A 25881-nucleotide genomic window follows, 5' to 3' on the forward strand; every position below is an offset into this window, starting at 1 on the left:
TATGCAATATGTATCGTATGGGCACTCAGGCCACCTGTCAGGACCACAGCTGACCTTCAGCATAATTCTAAGGGGCAGGAGAGTCAGGGGAAGCGTAAATAAGAATTTTCTGAACACCATACACCCTGATCTAGGTGGTATTATCTCACATTACATCATAAAAATATTATCAATTGATACTAGTGTTGTTATTCACTCAGTCATGTCCAACTTTGTAACCCCATGGACTGCAGCACGCCAGGCTTCCCTGTCCTTCACCATCTCCTGGAGCTTACTCAAACTCATGTCCATTGAGTCAGTGATGCCATCCAACCATCTCATCCTCTGTCATCCCCTTCTCCTCCCACCTTCAATCCTTCCCAGCATCAGGGTATTTTCCAGTGAGTCAGTTCTTCACATCAGGTGGCCAAAGTATTGGAGCTTCAGCTTCAGCACCAGTCCTTCCAATGAATATTCAGGGTTGATTTCCTTTAGGATTGACTGGTTGGAACTCCTTGCAGTCCAAGGGACTCTCAAGAGTCTTCTCCAACACCACAGTTCAAAGTATGAATTCTTTGGCACTCAGCCTTCTTTACAGTCCAACTCTCACATCCATACATGACTACTAGAAAAACCATAGCTTTGACTAGATGGACCTTTGTCAACAAAGTAATGTCTCTGCTTTTTAATACACTGTCTATGTTTGTCATAGTTTTTCTTCCAAGGAGCAAACATCTTTTAATTTCAGGGCTGCGATCACCATCTGCAGTAATTTTGGAGCCCAAGAAAATAAAGTCTGTCACCGTTTCCATTGTTTCCCCAACCCACTTTAGTATTCTTTCCTGAAGAATCCCCATGGACAGATGAGCCTGGCAGACTGCAGTCCATGGGATCATGAAAGTCGGACACAACTGAAGCGACAGAACACGCATGCACACATATATATTTATACGTATATATACATATATTCCTTTTCATATTCTTTTCCGTTATGGCTTATCACTGGATATTGAATATAGCTGTGCTCTACAGTGAGACCTTGCTATCTATCCATCCTAGACATATCAGTTTGTATCTGCTAATCTCAGACTCCCAATCCTTCCCTTCCCCACCCACCTCCCCTTTGGCAACCACAGGACTGTTGTCTATGTCTGGGAACCTACTTCTGTTTTGTAGACAGGTTCACTTGCGTTGTACTTTAGATTACATAGAAGCAACTGCCCAGACTTTTTGCTTACGCCTTGCCTTGTATGTCAACCAAGGACAAGACCAGTAAGAATCACAAATGTTCACTATGCCTTGTGACTCTCAAAGGGAAATCCTGAGGAAACGCTGTTCCAGCTTTTCTGAGGTATAATTGACAGATAACACTGTAGAATATTTAAAGTGTTCAGTGTGATGACGATACAGGTATACTTCTTGAAACAATCCCCCCACCAACCTGGTTAACACCTCCAGCACCCCACCTATTCACCTTTCTTCCCTTTGGTGAAAACATTTATGTTTCACTCATAGCAAATTCCAACCATATTAGCGTGTTATCAACCGTAACACCACATTCCACATCAGATTCTCAGGCCTTATTTATCTTATAATTGAACGTTTGCTCCCTTTCACCAATCCCTCCGTACTTACCCTTCCGCTAGAGGAGCCTGGTGAGCTGCCGTCTATGGGGTCGCACAGAGTCGGACACAACTGAAGCGACTTAGCAGCAGCAGCAGCAGCCCTCGGAAACCACTTTTCTACTCTCTCGAAAGAACATTTGAAAGTCCAGGTATGACCTTCAGGTTCCCAAGAACCCTCTTGTGTGTTTCTCTCCCACTTGTACTCTGCAGTCACTGAGTATCATATTGGAGATCTCTCTTCCCTCCTCCCTCCTTCCAGGACTGTTGCATGACAGATAAAATAATTTTTGCTGTGTTCAGTCAATATATTTGGGTCTACTTATAGCAGCTACTTAGACTAAACTTCTAATACAAGTTCATTAGCCTAGTAATTTTCCCATTAAAATTTAGCAACTTCTGGAATTACAGGGAAATAGGTGTCAATAGGAGAAGGCAATGGCATCCCACTACAGTACTCTTGCCTGGAAAATCTCATGGACGGAAGAGCCAGGTGGGCTGCAGTCCATGGGGTTGCTAAGAGTCGGACATGACTGAGCGACTTCACTTTCATTTTTCACTTTCATGCATTGGAGAAGGAAATGGCAACCCACTCCAGTGTTCTTGCCTGGAGAATCCCAGGGACAGGAAGCCTGGTGGGCTGCTGTCTATGGGGTCACACAGAGTCGGACACGACTGCAGTAACTTAGCAGCAGGTGTCAATATTTTTACATGTGTTATTTCTATCAATAACTTTTGTTATGAGGGCTATCATTACCTTCATTTCACAGACAAGGATTCTGATATTTAGAGAAGTTAATAAACTTGCCAAGATTATAAGTTAATACACTTGACAAGGTTAAATGCCCCAGGTAACACAGTGAACTGTGGGAGCCAGGAACGATGCCAATGTGACGTCAAGCCAAGGCCCCACACCACCATATTTACAATCCCTTTGGCCCTGAGTTACACTAGGCAAAGCCAGCTCAACTACTCGGGGAGAGAAACTGGCATTTTTTAAACCAATAAACTATTCTCTTTTTGGTCAGTTTTTAAATCTTTGTCCAATATTTCTATACTGCCTTTTTTTTTTTTTTTTTACTTTTTAAAAATTTATTTTTAACTGAGGGAAAATTGCTTCCCAATGTTGTGTTGGTTTCTGCCATTCGACAACGCAAATTAGCCACAATTATATGTGTATCATCTCCCTCTGGAGCTTCCCTCCCCGCCCTTCACCCCAGCCCCCTAGGTCATCACAGAGCGCCAGGCTGGGCTCCCTGAGTGATAAAGCAACTTCTCACCAGCTATATGAGAGGTTTGTGGGGGTCTCGTAACATAGCTCATATTTTCTATAGATCTATGCTTTTAAAAGTGCACTTTCAGTGATTAAATATATTTGGGCAAGTGTCATTCACCGTGGTAAAAAAACCCAGAAGCATTTGAATTTTCCCCTTTCTGCAGATGAGGTATGAAATCCAGGCATGACGTCTCCATCAGAACTTTCAAGAATCTAAGTTCTACCCTCCCAGAAGGTTATAGAATCACATTCATCAAAACTGGAAGGAACCTCATATGATCCAGTCCAGTATTTTCTTCTTACCATGAGGACGCTGAGACCCAAGGAAATGAAGTAACTTGTCACAGCCATGTCTAGACTGATGGTCCAGCTTTCCTCATTCTTCCTGCAATTCCACTCAGCTTCACTCAGAGACTGACAACAAGAGGCCAAAGAGAAGAGCACCACGTGCTGTTCCCTGATGACCTCATGACATGATGTATGATGCTGGGGGTGCGGGGGCGGGGATTTACACCTTTGAACAAAATGCTTCCACACCTTTGAATAAAGTGATGTAATATTCTATCCACTGGGAAACTGACGGAACTACAGCTATTTGTCTATGGCCCTTCTCTTTCTCTTACTGGATTCATTTCACAAGTACAATTAACCAACATTTAGGAAACCTGGGCTGAGTTCGCCCTTTCTTTTCACGGTCAAGGGCATCGGCTGCACCAGTAGCTCTGTAGCCCTGAAGCAGTGCCATGGAAGAGCCTTTCTCTCCCCTCTCTCTCCATCTGTCTCCCTCTCTCTCCCTCTCATACACACACACATACACACACACACACACACACACACACACACACACACAATATCCTGATACACAAAAAGGAAAACTAAGCTCATGCTCTTAAAAAAAAAAAAAAAAATTTCAGTAACTAAATTCAGGTTGTCCTTTTGCTAAGAACAGAAGCAAATGACATTTGTCTGTTAGAGAAAACTTTCGACTTTTCAAGAGTCATCCCTGACCCCTGGAATCATTGATTCCCAGATCTCTATGCAGGAGTAAGTTAAATACCAGCTGCCCGTGTGCCCTGGTTTATCTGGGACAGTCCTGGTTAGTACCTGTTGTCATAAAGAAATTATTAATCGCACCCCTTTTACTCTCAAAAAGCTCCCCATTTGAATCATACAGCACATTGTCACCTGGTCAAATAAGAACTTGAAAAATCTGTCCATCACATAAAGAACCTGATTCTTACAAATAAATGCCAATAGTATCAGAGGGGAAATAAAAATGAGTGGTCATAAAAACAAGATGCTTCCCATGAAACTATCTTTTTATTCTTTAAAGTTATAAAATTTCAGGTAGCAGTCTATTTCAAAGTAAGTTCTTATAAAGTTCAGATTTGCAAAATACTGCAAACACCTCACTCAGAAAATATTTCCCATAATCTTCCTAAAACAGTAATCTTGTCCACCTGAATCTTTAAGCAAACTGATGTTTCGTTCCACCATTCTCAGTGTTTCTGTAGGAGTATTATTTGTTATTTGGACCCAAACACTAATTAGAAAGCAGGTAATTGGAAACATAAAATTTATCCCAGAATATGTTCTTGAGCAAATTTAACCATAAAGAAAATTGAGTTTAGAGACAACATGTTATGGTGGTTCAGTGCATGGACTTGGGGGCAGCCTGGGTTTGCAATGAGCTTTACCATTTACTAACTATGAAACTAACCTCTTTCACCTTGGTTTTCCCACACATAAAACTAAAACAGAACTAATATCAACTTTGGGAGTTAGAGCTATTTATGGATCTATATATCTCCAGTATGTATAGAGAGATGCCAAGGTCATAGCAAAACTATTGATATGTAAGTATTAACACAGGTGGCTGTTGTTGAGATGATGAAGCACTCCTCTGGTGTTTGAAAGAATCTATAATACATGGGATTATTTTGTCATGGATAATTAGAGTGCATATGCCATTCCAATAAATGATGCTGAAACATCTGGACATCCAAAGACAAAGAAGAAGATGGAAAAGGAGGGGGCCAAGGAGAATGAGGAGGAAAATGAAGAGAAGGAAAGGGAAAGTGGGGAGGAGGAGGGGTAACTGTCAACTTAAAATTACTTCTAGTACTTTAAATACTTGGGAAACTTAAAATGATCCTTTTTATATCTCAAGTATTATTTTCAAAATCCCAAAGCCAAATGCACAAAAATTCCAGACAGAAGTATGTGCTCCATTCTACCTCATCCAGAGTGTATGATTGTTACTGCAGAGTGTGTTGGGATAATCTACCTCACAGCACTGGATTTGGTAGGAAAAGAAAATTAATCTTAGAAAAATATAAACTCCTCAAAAAAAATAATAATCCTCAAAGGATAATGCAGATTCTACTGATGTCCTGAGCATCTCATTAATCATAACTGCCAGGGGTAGAGTTTCCAGGTATCTGAAAATGCCTAATTAATTGCCATTTTTCATAGTACCTAACTTTTAACAAAGGAAACAACATGTTCTTGGAGCAAAACTGAAGTTCAGTTAATTATTTTAAAATTGTATTAAAAGACAGCATCTCCGTGGCTGTCCTTCTCCCCACTCTGAGAAAGTTCCACACCTCTGCCCTTCTTTCTTTGCTCCAGGAACCAGCGCCTGGGCTCACAGGAGTCTGCCACTCTCTCTGCCACACGCAGGCCACACCCTGGCCATGCTGTCGCCAATGCTGAGATCTGCAGTTCTGCCACCCCCGTCGTCGCTGCCCACCAACGGCCACACCAAGGCGTCCAGGGCTCTGCAGTGAAGATGCAGACGCTTTTGCCAAAGCTGCCGGCACCAAGAACACTGGCGTTTAGTGCTTTCCACGCTGCTCAAAGACTCCCCGGAAGACATCTCTGCCCATTTTTTTCTCACGAGCAAAACAGCTGAGATCTAATGAAAGATTACCCAGAAGGGACGGTGACCTGCCATACTTAGGGTCCCTCATTTTCTATGGACAAAACCATAAGAATCTTATCTTTTACCCCAGGAGTTAAAGGTAAGTCTCTCCCTGGGAGGATTTTCAATGTCTCTTAAAAAACAAGTTTTTGAAAGTGCCAAGCTACCAGCTCTCCGGACGTGGCCGAATCTTAGGATGAATTCAGTACAGGCTTCGTCTGTGATCCTTACTACTTAGGAAGTCAGATAAAGAGCACTGCACACCCACATGTACGTGAAAGTCACACCTGTGCAGTTAACCAAGATTTATCAGGTACACACCAGACACGGACCTCAATGCCAGGAAAATCCAGTTCTTGTCCTTGAGGAGTTTGCGGTCTGGTGGTGGCCCAAGGCTGTTTGGCTAAAAGATGAAAGCTCTCAAGAGTCTATAAATCTGCTCTCAGGTGAGGAATAGTGCACCAAATATCAGCTGACCTTGCATTCTTCTCTGATACAATCTCAGTTCAGCAGGATCATAAAAACGTGAGGTTATTATGAACAAAAATAACTCTGAGCTATTTGAAATTTAGTAAAACTGAAAAATGTAGTTCAACTCACAGTATTGCAGACTTTATCTGTAAAGAGAAGCACTGCCCAAATACATTCACTGATTTGCTTGCTAATGTTCTTCCCAAGTAGAAGGTCCATAAAAGACTCATTCATTCCATACTGCACAATATCTGTATTTTTGTAGGGAAAAAAGTGGAGTATATTGTCCACTATCCCACAGCCCTTAAGTTTCCTCATATAATATTATCGTGGATTCATAACTACTTTCTCTACTGTGTCCATTATTCTTGCTTTTACAAACAATATGGCAATAAACATCATTGAAACTAATATTTGTACATTTCTGTGCTTCAAAAAAATTCTTAGAGTAAAATTACCTGGCCAGTAGACATACAAGTATCCAAGGCTTCATTACATATTATGCTCCAGAAAAGCTGTCTTAATATAAGCCCTACTTGTAGTATAGGAACTATATGTTTTATAGAAAAATTCTAAAGTAAATAAGTGAACCATTGGTGGTTTGCTTTCCCAGGAAAATACATTATGTCCAGGGAAGAAAAATGGCAGATGAAGTAAGAAACATAAATTATGATCTCTTGAAGAGAATAAACAGTTTCTGGATTTAAAACTTTTTTCAGTCCAACAGCACTTTTAACCATATTTATGATGTTGAAGCTGAAACTCCAATACTTTGGAGTTTCAATACTTTGGCCACTGGATGGGAAGAGCTGACTCATTTGAAAAGAGTCCCACCTCGATGCTGGGAAAGATTGAAGGCAGGAGGAGAAGGGGACGTCAGAGAATGAGATGGTTGGATGGCATCACTGACTCAATGGACATGAGTTTGGATAAACTCCAGGAGTTGGTGATGGACAGGGAGGCCTGGCATGCTGCAGTCCATGGGGTCACAAAGAGTTGAACATGACTAAGTGACTGAACTGAACTGATGTTCTTCTTTTAAACATTCTACACACACGTGCACTAGGATGCCTTCCTAACAATTCACCTCAACTCCTCCGCTCCTACAAACATCCAGCCTTGATAAGTTTAGCAGTCACTGGTATATTTTTTATTAATTGTATGAGCTACATATTAAGTATGTCATAACTATTTGCACTGCACAATCTAGCCTTTTTGTTCTCTCCCTACATAGAATCTGCATTAATGTAATATAAGTATTCTCCACTGAGTGTGTACCATGTCTTTCAAAATGAGTGCCATGTTTTATTAGAGAAATGCAAATCAAAACTATAATGAGGTATCACCTGACAAGGGTCAGAATGGCCATCATCAACTACAAACAATAAATGCCGGAAAAGGCGTGGAGAAAAGGAAACCCCTATGCACTGTTAGTGGAAGCGTAAATTGAAATAGCCACATGGAAAACAGTATGGAGGTTCCTTAAAAAACTAAGCATAGAACTACTATCTGACCCAGCAATCCTATTACTGGACCATATACCCATCATTTCAGTCAGTTCAGTTCAGTCGCTCAGTCGTGTCCTACTCTTTGCGACGCCATGAATCACAGCACGCCAGGCCTCCCTGCCCATCACCAACTCCCGGCGTTCACCCAAACTCACATCCATCAAGTCAGTGATGCCCTCCAGCCATCTCATCCTCTGTCATCCCCTTCTCCTCCTGCCCCCAATCCCTCCCAGCATCAGAGTCTTTTCCAATGAGTCAACTCTTTGCATGAGGTGGCCAAAGTACTAGAGTTTCAGCTTTATCATCATTCCTTCCAAAGAAATCCCAGGACTGATCTCCTTCAGAATGGACTGGTAGGATCTCCTTGCAGTCCATGGGACTCTCAAGAGTCTTCTCCAACACCACGGTTCAAAAGCATCAATTCTTCAGTGCTCAGCCTTCTTCACAGTCCAACACTCACATCCATACACGACCACTGGAAAAACCATAGCCTTGACTAGATGGACCTTTGTTGGCAAAGTAATGTCTCTGCTTTTGAATATGCTATCTAGGTTGGTCATAACTTTCCTTCCAAGGAGTAAGCATCTTTTAATTTCATGGCTGCAGTCACCATCTGTAGTGATTTTAGAGCCCCAAAAAATAAAGTCTGACACTGTTTCCACTGTTTCCCCATCTATTTCCCATGAAGTGATGGGACCAGATGCCATGATCTTCATTTTCTGAATGTTGAGCTTTAAGCCAACTTTTTCACTCTCCACTTTCACTTTCATTAAGAGGCTTTTGAGTTCCTCTTCACTTTCTGCCATAAGGGTGGTGTCATCTGCATATCTGAGGTTATTGATATTTCTCCCGGCAATCTTGATTCCAGCTTGTGTTTCTTCCAGTCCAGCATTTCTCATGATATACTCTGCATATAAGTTAAATAAGCAGGGTGACAATATACAGCCTTGACATACTCCTTTTCCTATTTGGAACCAGTCTGTTGTTCCATGTCCAGTTCTAACTGTTGCTTCCTGACCTGCATACAAATTTCTCAAGAGGCAGATCAGGTGGTCTGGTATTCCCATCTCTTTCAGAATTTTCCACAGTTTATTGTGATCCACACAGTCAAAGGCTTTGGCATAGTCAATAAAGCAGAAATACATGTTTTTCTGGAACTCTTTTGCTTTTTCTATGATCCAGCTGATGTTGGCAATCTGATCTCTGGTTCCTCTGCCTTTTCTAAAACCAGCTTGAACATCAGGAAGTTCACAGTTCACATATTGCTGAAGCCTGGCTTGGAGAATTTTGAGCATTACTTTACTAGCATGTGAGATGAGTGCAATTGTGAGAAAACCGTAATTCAAAAAGATGCACGCACCCCAATGTTCATTGCAGCACTGTTTACAATAGCAAGGATGTGGAAGCAACCTAAATGCCCATCAACAGAGGAATGGATAAAGAAGATGTGGTACATGTATATAATGGAATATTACTCAGCCATAAAAAGGAATGAAATGGTTCATTTGTAGAGATGCAGATGTACCCGGAGAGTGTCATACAGAGAGAAATAAGTCAGAAAGAGAAAAACAAATATCATACATTAATGCATATATATATATGGAATCTATACAAATCGTATAGATGATCTTATCTGCAAAGCAGAAATAGAGACACAGATATAGAGAACAAATGTATGGATATCAAAGGGGGAAGTAGGAGGCTACGAGGAATTAAGAGATCGGGATTGATCTACAGAAACTACTGATACTGTACATAAAATAGATAACAATGAGAACCTACTGTATACACAGGGAACTCTACTTAATGCTCTGCAGTGACCTGAACGGGAAGGAAGTCCAAAGGGAAAGGATACATGTATATGTAGGGCTGATTCATTTTGCTGTCCAGTAGAAACTAACCAACACTGTAAAGCAACTCCACTCCAATAAAAATTAATTAAAATTAAAATAATTGGGAAAAATAAAATAAACACTCTTACTTTTGAAATTTGGTCACCCTTCCAGGAGAGACAAAATTAAAGCTTAGAATTTTGATGCTGGCACACCTTCTAAGCATTGCCTCTGGTTTGAAATCACAGCCTCAGGACTTCCCTGAGGAAGTGGTCCTGTGGTTAAGACTCCTTGCTTCTATTGCAGGGTGTGAGGGTTTGACTTCTGGTCAGGAAACTACAATCCCACATGCTGTGTAGTGTGGGCAAAAATTTTAAAAAAGGAAAAAAGAAATCACATTCTCTCGCAGAGGACAAACCCCAGACACAAATCCAGGGTTTGTGTAACTTGTACCCCATTGTGATTTCCTTTTGCCTAATGGCTCCTGTTTATTGAAGGCTTGTTGTATGCAAGTGCTTTTCCAAACTTTCCTCATTGCCAGTCCATATAACGGCCCTGGGAGGCGAGTCACATCCTGTTTTAGAGGTAAGGAAACCGAAGCTGATGTAGAATGATCACGTAAGAGCCTGGATTTGAACGCTCACCCCAGAGTCCCTGCATTGAACCACCACCATCACTATGGCACAAAGAAGCAGGGTCAAAACAATAACATTCATTTTCCAACTTTCAGAAACAGCATAATATTTTTAATTACATGCTCAGAATATTTCTTGGCACACCATATAGCATGGCTTATAAAACATTTATACATCAGAACCTCTCTCTCAATGAAGAATCTGGGTGTTTGACAACACTCACCACCTACTGAAAAGATTTTCCAACATTGAACATTGAGGAAGATTGACTTTTGACACGTCTTTTGGTTCGAGAAGACTGAAGGAACCCAGGCATTTCCCTCACATCCTCCTCTGGACTGCATTAAAAGGAGAGAAAAGGAATCTAAAAGAATAAACCCACAACTATAAGAGACCTATCATAGGAGGGGAATCAGCATGAAGCTGTGTGCCGTAAGTTTCTGGAAGATAGGAGACGGAGGTGCATTGCGCTATGAAGCAGAGCTGCAGCTAGGAAGGGGCCCTGATAGATGCCTGTCCAAACCCTGGAGGCACCAGAGCCAAGGAAGGCAAATTTCACAGGGCAGGACTGTAGGTGGGCTGCAAAGAAGAGAATTCTTTGGCGGTCTCTAAGACCCATCCCACTTCTTCTTCCACTTGCCGTGCAAAGGAGAACGGGTGGGCAGAAAGTCACAAGCTACACGCAGAGAACTCCCAGGCTGGATGGATGAATGAATGAATGAGAAGAAGCCAACGGAACGACAGACAGGAATTCCCAGGTTGAAAGCTGAGGTCCACTGGAAAAGCAAACCAGAAATCAGAAAACATTTGATTTTTTCCATATTACCTTCACGTTTTCTAAAAGAGCTGCCCTTTCTCTAATAAGCTTATTAATTCAAGCTGACATTTTCTCATTCAGCTTCCCCATGATGACGTGACATCCCAGCAAAGTGGAACAGGTTCAGGAAAGCAATCCTGTGAGCTCTCTCCTCTGCTCTGAAAATGAACGTCATCAAGGCAGTATTCATGAGCATGAAGTGGTCTCTGAATGGCTACATCCTGACAGACACAAGGCCAATCTTGGAGAAAAAACTGTGGGGACATCTTCCCCAGAAGCTACCTGTGCAAGGAAACCCCCACTTAACTGAGAAGGAAAGTGACGAAAGGACGCTCCAGAAAATCTCAGGTTATAAATAAAAGAGAAACGCCGGCTGTTAAATCGCAGACACCCTCTCGCCATTTTAAAAAGCCATCTCCTTATTTTTATGATCAGGCAGCAAAACAAAGCCCTCGACTCTCTAACGTGCTTGCATCACTAATACCACAGTCTGCTTGCCATTCCCTGGGGGAAGCCATACCCCGGACAGCACGCGTGGCTAGTTAAGTCATTGTTAATTCCCACAACGAGAACCTAGGAACCACCTCACCGCAGTACAGGGTGTTACAAACATCGCTGTGAAATCACAGCTCGGTGAGAGCCCACCATCCATCTTTCTTCTACTCGTCAGCACACAGAGCTCCAGCAAAAGACCCATTCAAACAGCGCATCTCAGACTTACATTATCAGCAGACACTGCTTTAATTAGCAGTGATTTTCAAAGGACTGGTTTGGCTTCGAGAACTTCCTGTGAACCATAAAGTAGAAATCTGGATCCTTATCAGTTTCACTTTTCTCTTCCCCTCCCTGCCCTGGGTTCTAATAGACTCAGCCCTCATTTTTTTCCCTTTGAGAAAAAAGAAAAATGGAAATGGTGGCTAGGATTTTGCCATTCGTGTGCAATCCACTTTTTCCTCAACCTCAGTGATGCAAAAGGGACTAAAATTAGAGTTGCAAAGGGACCAAGTTATCTGTGTCAGGCACATTGCAAGGAGCAGCGAGAACTACAAGAGGGAATGAATACGCCCTAAACAAACCATCTCAGAAATAACATTTAAAACACAGAGCCCATATTTTGTAAATTGCTACTCCTGATGAAAACACAGAGCCCACTTTATGTACTGCTGTAAGAAAACAGAATGCCTTATTTTGATAATATTTCAGTGTTAATATTGAAGCAATTACATGCTTCTTTCTTCATCGATTCCATAATTTTCCCCCATGATCCAGTTCTCAAATCTTTGTCATTTCTCAGTGAAAACATTGAAAATATATGCAATTCAATTTGTGAGCACTGAACTGTGAACTTTCTATACTGCAAGGAAGGTTTAATCTAATCATGACGACTTCTGTTTTACATTTGGTCAGTGATGACATAAAAACACAAATTATTTCAATGTTTGTATAAACAGACATTCTTTGCCATGGAAAAAATTTAATCAGCACACAGCCAAAGGGTATTTTGCTAGAGACTCAAAGTTTCAGAGAGAATAACAATCTTGACAAATCCAACCCAGCCTTGTACAACCTAGCCTCTTAGCTAGGACACTAGCTAGTGTTAGTCACTCAGTCGTGTCCAGCTCTTTGTGACCCCATGGACTGTAGCCCACCAGGCTCCTCTGTCCATGGGATTCTCCAGGCAAGAACACTGGAGTGGATTTCCATGCCCTCCTCCAGGGGATCTTCCCAACCCAGAGACAGAACCCAGATCTCCTGCATTTCAGGCACATTCTTTACTGACTAAGCCACCAGGGAACCCCCAGGACACCAAAGGTTAAGTGACTTGTCAAAAGCCAGACAAATACAACCTTCCCTAGCCTCAGATACAGCATGTTTTTCACCACATAGGCACTTAGGAAGAAAGCCTCTTATTTGGAATAAGAAGTCCTCATCACACACACACACACACACACACACACACGCGCGCATGCACACACACACACGTGTAGGTTCTCTGTTCTGATTTTCACAGATATGTTAGAATGGTCCCCAGAACACAGACACACACACACACACGTAGGTTCTCCGTTCTGATTTTCATAGATATATTAGAATGGTCCCCAGAACACACACACACACGTACGTTCTCTGTTCTGATTTTCATAGATATGTTAGAATGATCCCCAGAACACCTGCATGCACTCACCTACCCTAACTCATCATTTTCCCAGCCTCACCTTATTCTGCCATGATGCCCATTAAGACTCAACTACAAAATTGGTGCAGCCATTATGGAGAACAGTATGGAGGCTCCTTAAAAAGCTAAAAACAGAGCTACCATATGATCCAGCAACACCACTCCTCGGCACATATCCAGACAAAACCATAGTTCAAAAGGATGCGTGCCCCTGCACCCAGTGTGCAAGGCAGCACTGTCTCCAACAGCCAAGACGGAGCAATTTACACATGTCCACTGACAGAGGAATGGACAGGAAAGACTTGTGTGTGTATATATGAATACACAAAGGAGTATTACTCAGCCAAAGAAGGGATGAAATAGTGCCATTTGCAGAGACATAGTCAGAAACAGAAAAACAAGTATCATATAACATCATTTATACATGGGATCTAGAAAAACGGTACAAATGAACTTATTTGCAAAGCAGAAATAGAGTACAGATGTAGAGAACAAACTTAAGGTTCCCAAGGAGTGAAGGACGGGCAGGATGAACCGGGAGATGGAGACTGACATATACACACTACTCTACGTTACGCAGACAACTCGTGAGGACCTACGGCAGAGCAGGGAACTCTACTCGGTGCTCTGTGGTGACCTAACCAGGAAGGAACTATACAGAGGTCGATGCATGCATATACGCAACTGATTCACTTGACTGCACAGCAGAAACGAACACAACATTGTAAAGCAACTACACTCCAGTAAAAATTAGTTTTAAAAGAAGAGTCAGTTCCCACTGCTTTGACAGTTTCCCACTGATTCCCATGACAGTGACCCATCACCATTATGGCATCACGGCGTCTCATCTCCTCCCTCCGTTCTTTATATCATGCTACAGATTCTTCAGATAGCTTTAAAAATGTGTTACTGGCTCTATGAACAGGAGGCCAGAGAGAGGTTGCTGCTGCTACTGCTGCTAAGTCGCTTCAGTCGTGTCCGACTCTACACGACCCCACAGACGGCAGCCCACCAGGCTCTGCCATCCCTGGGATTCTCCAGGCAAGAATACTGGAGTGGGGTACCATTTCCTCCTCCAGTGCATGAAAGTGAAAAGTGAAAGTGAAGTCGCTCAGTTGTGCCCGACTCTTAGCGACCCCATGACTGCAGCCTACCAGGCCCCTCCGTCGGGTGGGACTATTTCTCATGAAAGAGAGCTCTAAGAGTAGTTACTTAGTTTTTTACCTTGACTTGCCAGTGGTCAGGACTCATGGTTACTCTGTGCAACTACACATCTTCACCTAGGGTGAAACCAGAATCTTCTTACTACTCACAATGCTTGAGGGCTGTTTCAGTTCTTTGGAGAGCACATCTTAATCAATCAACTCCCTAATACCTGGTACAGACTGATCAATCCTATGCCCCTCTACTGACTTCTCAGAGGAGGTCTACCCCTGTAAGATATGAGACCAACTGACTTGATCTCACTAAAAGTTCGGAAGTGACGCTGAGCTCAGGAATTCAGAGAAGCTAGTTCTGAGTTTCCTCTGTTTGCCTTCCAGTCAAGGGAGGCTTACTGAGCTGCTTACCATAAAATTGTGTTCAGTACCACCCATCTGTTTTGTGAAAAATAATTATTTCCACAGAGTATGTTGAGTGTCAGCTTATTACAGAGCTTTGGCTCTCTCAAACAGTTAAATTCAAAATATACTGATGACGAATGGGCCATCTTAGGAGGCGTGTAGAATTCACAGCAGGCACCACAGACGTGCCAGAGAGGTCAGCGGCATTCTCAGAGACGCGCAGATGCCTGCCATTCTCCGTGATGGTGCCACCCGGAAAACCGAATGAGCCAGTAGCATGGAGGAGTTAAGGTTTGGGCACAGATTAACTCATATCCTCTACATCAGAGTAACCAGACACAGTGGACATTCAGAACAACTTCTCAGTGAAGTCCAGAACATAGCAAGGGTCACTGGACCACTCTCACAAATAGCAAAGAAATGGAAGGAAGTTTTCAAGATAAATGACCAAATGTCAAAGAAAAGGAAATATTGTTTGTTTGTTCTCCACTTCCCTTCATCTTGGTCATCACCAGAATTAGTGTATTAAGGATCTAGGGCAATCAATTATGACATAAAGATACAGAGATTCAGCACCTTTCCTCCAGAGAACTACAAACTTAAATTTACCACTTATTGTATTATGTGATGCTACCTTGTCAGAAATAATGCATAGATCAGAAACAACACTCAAGCTGTACAGAAAATAATCTCTCAATAACACACCAAAAACACTGGCAGTAGTCTACACTTTTTTGTTCAGATATGTAAGCACCTACTAAGTGCCTGTTACCAGGGACCCTAGTTAGATACAATAAGAAAAATAAATAGGTATGCAAATGTTGGTTTGATGCCTTGGGAGCTTGCTGGGTGAAATTTGAAATTGGTTATCATACGGGGGGGGGGGGGGTTTGGAGAGACCAGAGAAGGGGCAGAGACTCCAGAAGGTGGGTGGAAGGTTTAATAAACAGGGATCTTACATACAAGGCTTTCTTGGGCATCAGCAAGAGAAGTCAATCTCCTGGATTGCCTGTCAGAATCTTAGAAGTTTACAGAGAGGTCCTACCTGGGTCCAGTCAGACTGTCCCACCCAGACAGTCTCAGCATCCCCTTCTTCTCAAGGCTGCATCCCTGAAACAGCTCCCACTGTGGGAACAGTAGACAGAATTCATATTCTAAGGACAGGGGACCAGGGAGGAGGCTTCCACTGCCTGGTCTTGCTCTTGGGTCAACCAGAGGTCATGTTCTCTCTGTGATCTCCTCCAGCAGTTGATATTATAATGAAACAAAATATGTTACTGCATAAAATGCTTCACGATTGTTCTCATTGTTAAGACATTCTGATGAGTAATTATATATAGTCTTGCTGTCCCGAGTCTATGTAAGAATGAAAAAATTTGGAATGTTTATGTTTTGCACCCTTAGAATATTTCTAAGCTACTTAAGCTTACCATTATTTCTTTATAATCTACTAAAAAACAATCAAAACATAATAATCTCCTCGATGGCCGAGGCTTTATCAAGCATGTTCCGTGGCAGCCCTTAGCACATGTCTTGTTCAAATGGGCATTCAGGAATACATACCGATCTGAAAGGATCTTTTTGTTTCTCAGGACAGACATGAAGTTGACTCTTTGAAAATGCTCCAAACAAAACTCAACAATGATATCGGGAATTACAGCCAAAACAGTAGTTTTGCGTTTTGTTTGCTAACAGATTTCTTCTTAGAAAAAGATTTTACTTTTATTATTGAATCTATAAATTGATAGTTGATTTAACCTTAAAGTACTACCCTTCACTGGATTACCACAGAATTTTTAAATGTATGTTTTGTATACTTATATTTTACCCATCATTTTTTCTTCCACATCATTTCTCTTTCATTGTATTCAAAAGAGTCATGATTCTCTTTCCCTAAAATTGAGGAGAATGTTTTTGTGGATCCTAAGGAAATCTACATGTCATAGGATAAGTCTTTCACCCTCAAATTTAAAATAAGTAAAAAAATTTTAATAATTAAAGGTAAAATTTTACTTAAAATACCAGTTTTAAGCTTCTTATATTATACACATCCTGTTTAACAAACTGTCAGATGATTAATTTCTTTCTCAATCTCAGATAGTTACTTTTACTCAAAAAAGCAATGTTTTTTGAGTAAAAAACACAGCAGTCAGTTCCACTGTGTTCATTTGTTTCCAGCAAGCATCCGTATAAAATGAGTTGGCTGTTGTACCCTTCTCATTATGATGATTTTTGTGATATTTATTGAACATTTATTACTTGGGAAGATAGAATTGTCTCGAGATATACTAACTGATGTGATAGAAATTATTAGACTTATGTGTGAGATCTATTTGTTCTTATCACCTTTTAAGAGAAAGAAACCACCATTAAGTCAGAATGCTCTGAGACGCATGACTATTTTTACTCTGTTAATACTGTATTTTCTTTTTCATTAATAAATTTCAGTTAAAGATCAATGTAAGTGAAATTCTTTGTTGATGCATTTAATCATCTAAAATAAAAGGAGTTTGGAAAGTAGTCAAGATTTCTTGCTTTAATTTTACTTGTTATATTATTTACTTATTTTTGGAGTAGGAAATGGCAACCCACTCCAGTATTCTTGCCTGGAAAAACCCAAAGACAGAGGACCCTGGCAGGCTACAGTCCACACGGGCACAAAGAATCAGACACGACTGAGCAGCTGAGTACTAGCACCATTTACTTATTTATCTATTTATCTGCACAGGTAACTTTCCCAAGCACTGAACTTTATTTACTGTGTTCCTGCCCTCCCTGAGAACCGCCTATGCTCAGTACAGATTGGATATTCTGGCGTCTTCTGATCCACCCCAGATTTTCCTGCAAATCTCCTGGAAATTCATCAGGGGCCAGTCCTAGGCTTCCCCTCCAGACAAAAGTCCATGAATGTTATGACAATTACTCCCTCTAAAGAGAGGTTTTTGCTCACTTCTTGATTCAGAGCTGTGTTCTGGAGAGATTCGGGCACGTTTGACCTCCCGGGCAGTGAAACGTTTATACACCAAGAGTTCATTTTCACTTTTGTTCACTTGCCCCATGTCCACTATGGTTATTATTCCTCTAAAAGACTGCCAGTGAGCTCTGGATCCAATTTCACACTCGTTCATAGCAACTCTTACTGGTGTATTTATTAACCATCTATCTGGTTCCATCAAGGTTTTATAACTCCTAAGCCTTATAGTTCACATATCTGAGTGTTCCTTTTACTTTGAAATGCATTTCAGCTTTCTCATTTTATGTAAACAAAGCCTGGATATGTACTTGCTAAGTAAGTCAGGCCAAAAGCAGTTTGAAAATAACAGGTTCAGCCGAGGGACTTCACATACATTATAGTTGATGCTCGTAACAGCCTTCCGATTAAGTATCACTGCTCCCCATCAACAAGCGACTTAACTGAGACGCGAAAGGCTTAAACAAAATCCCATCATCCCACATTTAGAAGTGATGGAGTGAGGATTCTCATCAGATCTTCCTGATTCAAAACCCCTGGTTAGTTCTACAGTAACACATGGCTTTTTAAAACAGTCCAAAAGCAAAGTGGTCTGGGGCCATGACATGTTTAAACAATCACCTGCAGAGAGGTCCACGGTCAATATTCAAAATGACCCAAATCCTTTAAGAAGAAGTTTTATAGATTTTATCCAATATATTTCTTCAAGACCATGAAATTCTAACATACGTTAGGAGTTTTCAACACAATATGGTTTTTTCTTCCACCTTTCAGGTTTTAATATCATTGCTAGTGCATATATCTCAATGTCAGACATCCAGAACAACACATTCTCATGAGTTCAAGAAGCCACAGTCTTACAGTCAATACAGTTTTAGTTTTTGCTACTTGTACAGCTATTAAAATAAGCCATGCCCTGTTCTAACATTAACTCTGAAGCCTCAGTAACTTTATAAACATAATTAATCTCCTAAACCTATCAGGTGAACCATGAACAATACATTCTAATCTATGTTACAGCACATTCTGTGTTTGAGCAAACAGAAGTGACCACTGTGTTTACTGACATTAAATTTCTTAGCATCAAGGTAAAGCAACTTTTACAAATTTTACTGCCAAAAACTAAACTTTTTCAAAAGTAAATTTTATCCTTACATTTTATCATTAACTTTTTCCATAAAAAAATTAAAATTGTCCATAATACTCAGATTTCCCTTGACACACATTCCTGGTATCTCTGAAATTGAGTTTTGAATATTCGCTAAACTTCATATGAGTAAAGAAAATAACCTCCCAGTATTGAGGTGACCACCACCAGGTCTCAAAATAAATGGATCCTGGTTGTTAAAACAGAGATAAACCATATCATTTAACTAAATCTAATTTACCCACATTCTAGTAATGACATCATATTAATAATTTTATCACATTGTTTTCAGTAAAACCCTTGGAACTCATTGATTTCAAGGTCATTGACCAGAAAAACAGGGAAACACAGGTGCCTGGTATAACGTTTTCACACTATAACAACTGATTTTTGCTCTGCTAGTTACATCATAAATCCGTGTTTGTGAAATATCAGCCTTACCGTCAGTTTCTCCTCTAAATTCTCATTTAATAAGCTTCCTTTTCCATGCTTTTCAAAGTCCATGTTGAAAGAGAATGAGAGAGAGAGAGAAAGAAAAGGCAAGATTCCGATTCTGTCTAGAAAATGATGTGATGTGCTTACATGTTAGATATTGCAGGACATTCCAAGTTGTGAGAGCCCAGGACACTATCAGAAAGCCCTGGCGATAATTTCTGGTTAGCTAGTGTTTCCATTTATAGATGTTCAAACCCCATAAACAGAGCCCTGAAGAGACGTCAGGCAGCTGGCCTTAGATAATGATAAATGTCACCAGATAAGAAAGCAACTCCTCAACAGGAGATTATCCCTACATGTTAGGTTCCCTGAGCCAAGAAAGATGTCTGTGACAAAGAGCCACTGTCAAAGAATTCATTAATAGCCATTGCAGTCAAATAAAACGTACTATAGAATATGGGCCTAATAAACAAAATTTAAAAGGACAAATGTGTTGGGACTTCCCTGGTGGTCCAGGGGTTGCGACTCAGCCTTCCAATGCAGGGAGAGAGGCGGGCGGGTTCCATCCCCGGCTGGGGAGCTAGGATCCCACATGCCTCACAGCCAAAAAAACCAGAAGCGATATGGTGATAAATTCAATAAAGACTTTGAAAAATGGTTCACATCACCTACTGAAGAGCACATGGAACTCTGCTCAATGTTAGGAACTCCCTGGACGGGAGAGGGGTTTGAGGGAGAGCGGATACCTTGTGCATGCTTGGCTGAGTCACTCTTTGTTCATGGAACCTATCACAACTTTGTTAACTGGCTACACCCCAATATAAAACAAAAAGTTTGAAAAAAAATAAAATTAAAATGATCCACATCAAAAAAAAAAAATCTTTAGATACAATCTAAACCTGGCATTCAAGCCTCTGTACTAATGTAAGCTATACAAATAGATCTTTTTTTTAACCTCTGTATCAATAAATGAGAGTAACGCTTAAAAAAAAACTTTACAAAATAAAATTAAAGGACAAATGTGATGGTCTTATAGCAAACATGAATCAGCCAGCCCCATTCTTTCTAATTCCGATTTGAATCCTGGCCTTATTTTGCAGTTCAAAACTTTAAAAAGTCACTTCAAGGAAAGCACAAAGTTAACTAATTAAAGCTATTCAGACACACAACATATATATTCAAGAGGTGTTGTCAACTTTATATCATGAAAAGTAGGCAAATGATGTCTACAAACTTCATAAAAGAAAAGTGATATTTTTCCTTCACAAACCTTATTATTTTTTTCATTATCCTGGATTTTCTACTGAGAACAAAGTTATGACATAGAACATGAAACTCACTTTTTCCAGTCAAACAAATGTTCCCAGAATTCTTTAGAAATAGTTATATGCCTGAAAAAAAATTAACTGTGCAGCGCGATGGTAATTAACTCCCTGTTTTTTACGGAGAATAGATACGTGGATGGCAATAAAAACGGCTTTCAGAAACATGTTGCGAGGCTCTGACCTTTGGCGTGATCACAGCTGATTCTCTATCATCAGGCCGGGTGCACTAGGCTTATTCTGCATCAGGATGGAAGGGCTGAGGATTCTAGAAGTGAAACATTTAGCAGAAATAAACCTAGCCACCACTGTTTCAGGATGAGAATTCAGAAACTTCTATCAGACTCATGGGCAAAAGTGGTTTCCCTCTTTGGCTCTCCTCAGATCCAGAAAGGGAATCACACATGCTAGTTATTGTTCCAACAAGCTTGGAAATGTAAGTCTTAGAGGCTGATTAGCATGCAAGATCCATACGTGTCAAAAGCAAGGCAAGAGCTGACATTTCATATGAGGATGAAACAGAACAGGACCTTATGGTCCTTCCCCTCCATGTTCTCTGCCTGCCTTTTGTCTGTGAGAAACCTTAGCCAAAGAATAAGTTTAATCAGAGAAGTGAGAAAATGCAGAAACAAAGGAAAAGAGCTCAACAAGATTAATCACAGTAGTCATTAAGTATCTAAGAACTTTAGTTTCTTCTCAAGAACTATAGATACTATTCTGAGCCATATCCTGTGAGCTGTCTTACAGATACTGAAACCGCAGATGGGAGAAGTTAACTACATGGTGCCCAGACTGTAGGCACGACACAGCGTCGCAGTTCTGAGAACTGGCCTCAAAGAAACAGGGAAAAAATGACCCTGGAATTGAAGATTAACTATTTAAAACAATCAAGATGGCTCTGATCAGACCACTGACGACCAATTTCAAGAGGACTGTCAGAGCTGACTGTACTGTTACTGCATGGAGTCCCCTTCCTCTGTCTGTAACAGCTCTTGCTCACTGATTGTCAGAGGTGGGATCGGATTTTGGATAGAAGTCCACCCTCCTCCTCCCACCCCACCCACCGCTTGCTGGCATCCAAACTAAAGCAAACTTTTCTTTCCCCAACCTTGCCTCTTTATTGGCTGTTGCACGGTGAGCAGCTGGACCTTACTTTCAGTTACAAAGGAGACTTCCCAAAATCTCTCTAGAGGGAAAAAAAAAAACCCACAACCCAGCATACTATGGCTGCAAAAGAAAACTTGGTCAATGCTAATATAATACCTGAAGGTGAAATCTATGATCCAGTTGGGAGTAAAGGGAGGGTGGGATGCAAAGCTGGTTGGGGAAGGAGCAGATGCTGGTGATAATGAGAAGAATGGAAAGTTTAATTAAACAAACATGTGCTGAGTATCCATAATGGATGAAGAGTACTAGGTGCAGGCAGATTTTTTAAATAATGGATAAAAATAATAAAAAACGCTAAGATATAATCTCTGCTTTCCTTCCTTCAACAAGCTCACAATGTAGGTGTGACTGAACATAAATAAGATAACAGCACTCTTACACAGCACACCCAACAGCACTCACCCTGTGCCAGCAACGGCTTTAAGACTTTGCATATACTGTCTTAATTAATTCTCTAAACCACTTGTAGGAGGTAGACACTATTCTACCTACTTATTCTTAGTGTTTGTTAAACACTTCTAGGTAGGCACTGTTATTTTCCCCATTGTTACCAGCTGAACTGTCTTCTCCCCAAAATTCACAGTGGAAATCCTAACCCCCCAGTCTCTCAGAATAAGACAATATTTAGAGATAGGATCTTTACAGAGGTAGCTAAGTCAAGATGAAGGGAGCCATGTGACTCTGCAGAGATAGCTGTCTGGTCAGAGGAAGGAACATGTTTGCTATTGTTGATAAACAGGAAGGATAGCTCTTGGCTTCCGTTGGACCAGCAAGTGCATGAGGGTTGGCTTTTATATGGGCATAATTTTAGCTAAGGAAAGGTCCTGGTCCTTCAGTTCAGTTCAGATCAGTTCAGTCGCTCAGTTGTGTCCGACTCTTTGCAACCCCATGAATTGCGGCACGCCGGGCTTCCCTGTCCATCACCAACTCCCGGAGTCCACTCAAACTCACATCCGTCGAGTCGGTGATGCCATCCAGCCATCGCATCCTCTGTCGTCCCCTTCTCCTCCTGCCCCCAATCCCTCCCAGCATCAGAGTCTTTTCCAATGAGTCAACTCTTCCCATGAGGTGGCCAAAGTACTGGAGTTTCAGCTTTAGCATCATTCCTTCCAAAGAAATCCCAGGGCTGATCTTCAGAATGGACTGGTTGGATCTCCTTGCAGTCCAAGGGACTCTCAAGAGTCTTCTCCTACACCACAGTTCAAAAGCATCAATTCTTCAGTGCTCAGCTTTCTTCACAATCCAACTCTCACATCCATACATGACCACTGGAAAAACCATAGCCTTGGCTAGATGGACCTTTGTTGGCAAAGTAATGTCTCTGCTTTTGAATATGCTATCTAGATTGGTCATAACTTTTCTTCCAAGGAGTAAGCGTCTTTTAATTTCCTGGCTGCAATCACCATCTGCAGTGATTTTGGAGCCCCAAAAAATAAAGTCTGACACTGTTTCCACTGTTTCCCCATCTATTTCCCATGAAGTGATGGGACCAGATGCCATAATCTTAGTTTTCTGAACGTTGAGCTTTAAGCTAACTCTCTCACTCTCCTCTTTCACTTTCATCAAGGAAAGCTCCTGGTCCTTAAACATATGTAAAATATATTTAAACATATCCCTCCAGAGTCACATGGCTCCCTTCACCCTTTATCCAGAGCTTCCCCAGTGACCATCTAATTTAGCATATCCTCTGTCCATTCATTTGCTGTCTTCTACTTCATGCTGCTGCTGCTGCTGCTAAGTCACTTCAGTCCTGTCCAACTCTGTGTGATCCCATAGACGGCAGCCCACGAGGCTCCCCCATCCCTGGGATTCTCCAGGCAAGAACACTGGAGTGAGTGTGGTGCCATCACCTTCTCTGCTTCTACTTCATAGTTCTTATCATTCTGCCAGCCTATCATTATACATGATATTTGAAGCTTTTGTTATCGTTGTTGTTCAGTTGCCCAGTCATGTCTGACTCTTTGTGACCCCATGGACTGCAGCACACCAGACCTCACTGTCCCTCAACATCTCCCAAAGCTTGCCCAAGTTCATTTCCATTCATTGGCAATGCCATCCAACCATCTCATCCTCTTCTCCTTCTGCCCTCTATCTTTCCCAGCATCAGGGACTTTTCCAATGAGTTGGTTGTTTGTATCAGGTGACCAAAATATTAGAGATTCAGCTTCAGCTTCAGTCCCTCCAATGAGTATTCAGGGTTGATTTCCCTTAAGATTAACTGGTTTGATCTCTTTGCTGCCCAAGGGACTCTCAGGAGTCTTCTCCAGCACCATAGTTCACAAGCATCAATTCTTTGGTGCTCTGCCTTCTTTATGGCCCAGCTCTCACAACCGTAGACCACTGGGAAGACCACAGCCTTGACTATATGGACCTTTGTCGGCAGAGAAATGTCTCTGCTTTTCAACACACTGTCTAGGTTTGTCACAGTTCTTCTGCCAAGAAGCAATCATCTTCTGATTTCATGACTGCAGTCACCATCCACAGTAATTCTGGAGTCCATGAAGAGGAAATCTGTCACTACTAATGGGGCCAGATGTCATGATCTTAGTTTTTTAATATTTAGCCTTAAGCTGGTTCTTTGACTCTTCTTTCACCTTCATCAAGAGGCTCTTTAGTTCCTCTTCTCTTTCTGCCATTAGAGTGGTATCATCCATATATCTGAGGTTGTTGATGTTTCTCCCACCTATCTTGATTCCAGCTTGCATTTCTCATGATGTGCTCTGCGTATAGGTTAAACAGAGTGACGGCAGACAGCCCTGTCGTACTCCTTTCTCAGTCTTGAACCAATCAGTTGTCCCATACAGGGTTCTAACTGTTGCTTTTTCACTGGCATACAGGTTTCACAGGAGACAGGTAAGATGGTCTGGTATTCCCATCTCTCTAAGAGTTTTCCACCAATTTGTCATGATCCATATAGTCAAAGGCTTTAGAATAGTTGATGAAACAAGAGACAGATGTTTTTCTGAAATTCCCTTGCTTTCTCTATAATCCAGCAAATGGCAATTTGACCTCCCTCTTCCTTTTCTAAATCCAGCTTGGACATCTGGGAGTTCTTGGTTTGCATAATGCTGAAGCATAGCACGCAAGCATGACCTTACTAGCATGGGAGATGGTGCAATTGATTTGAAGTTTATCCATATCTAACATTTATTTTCAGTTCATATCTCCAACTACAATAAGTCCCCTACATGTGAACCTTCAAGCTGCAAACTTTGAAAGATGCAAATGTGTGTTTCATCAGTGCCAAGTGCAAATGAAGCTGCAGGTTGCTCTCCAACTCCTGTTGCTGACGATCCTTCACTCCACCATCTCCCACCTCCTCTACCCGCTCCAGTCAGTAACCCTTCCTGCCTGTTCATTTGATGACAGCCCCTGTATGCCAGCTGTTGTCCTGTACTGCTGTACTCTTCAAAGTACTATACTGTAAGATCAAAAATGTTTTCTCTATTTTTTGTGTTTGTTTTTTATGTATTACCTGTGTGAAAAGTATTATAAACATATTACAGTTCAGTACTATGTAGCTGATTGTGGCAGTTAGTTACCTAGGCTAACTTTGATGGACTTACGAATGCACTCCAAGAACAGAACTCTTCCATATGTGGGGGATTTCTTGTACTATATAAGCACCAGAGAGTGCTTTATTCATCACTTTATCCAGGCACTTAAAGCATGTGTGTGTGTGTGTGTGTGTGTGTGTGTGTGTGTGTGATTCAGTCACTTAAAGCATAGTAAGGACTAAACAAAAGGACGTGGAAAGAGCACAGGAGAGAGGAAAGAAAGGAAAAAAGCAAAGAAGGAAAAAAGGCAGAAGGGAAGGAGCAAGAGACAGGAGTGAAATGTATCCAATGGATATGACTTAGGGAGGGAGCTTCCCTGGTGGCTCAGTGGTAAAGAATCTGCCTGCCATGCAGGAGCTGCAGGAGATGCAGGATCAATCCCTGGGTGGGTAAGATCCCTGGGAGGAGGGCATGGCAACCCATTCCAGTATTCTTGCCTGGGAAATCCCATGGACAGAGAAGCCTAGCAGGTTACAGTCCA

The 25881-nt window shown here is 41.4% G+C and overlaps 1 protein-coding gene across 17 annotated transcripts in view; it reads right to left on the bottom strand.

The window, feature by feature from the left end:
- The window catches only part of MLIP (muscular LMNA interacting protein), a 295306-nt gene that overhangs the window by 263996 nt on the left and 5429 nt on the right, over positions 1 to 25881 (bottom strand). For 3 of the 17 annotated variants that reach the window (XM_070777788.1, XM_070777784.1, XM_070777777.1), the window contains exon 1: positions 19361 to 19646. The exons of 1 other annotated variant lie outside the window; for it this stretch is intronic. In XM_070777788.1, coding sequence (XP_070633889.1) covers positions 19361 to 19423 — 63 coding nt within the window. In that variant the 5' untranslated portion in view covers positions 19424 to 19646. Of the gene's footprint in view, positions 1 to 19360; positions 19648 to 25881 lie in introns of those variants that run through there. 13 more of the 17 variants (XM_070777792.1, XM_070777778.1, XM_070777774.1 and 10 more) reach the window with 10 other exon arrangements.

The sequence above is a fragment of the Bos indicus genome, chromosome 23, assembly GCF_029378745.1.
Source record: "Bos indicus isolate NIAB-ARS_2022 breed Sahiwal x Tharparkar chromosome 23, NIAB-ARS_B.indTharparkar_mat_pri_1.0, whole genome shotgun sequence".
Classification (NCBI taxonomy): Eukaryota; Metazoa; Chordata; class Mammalia; order Artiodactyla; family Bovidae; genus Bos; species Bos indicus.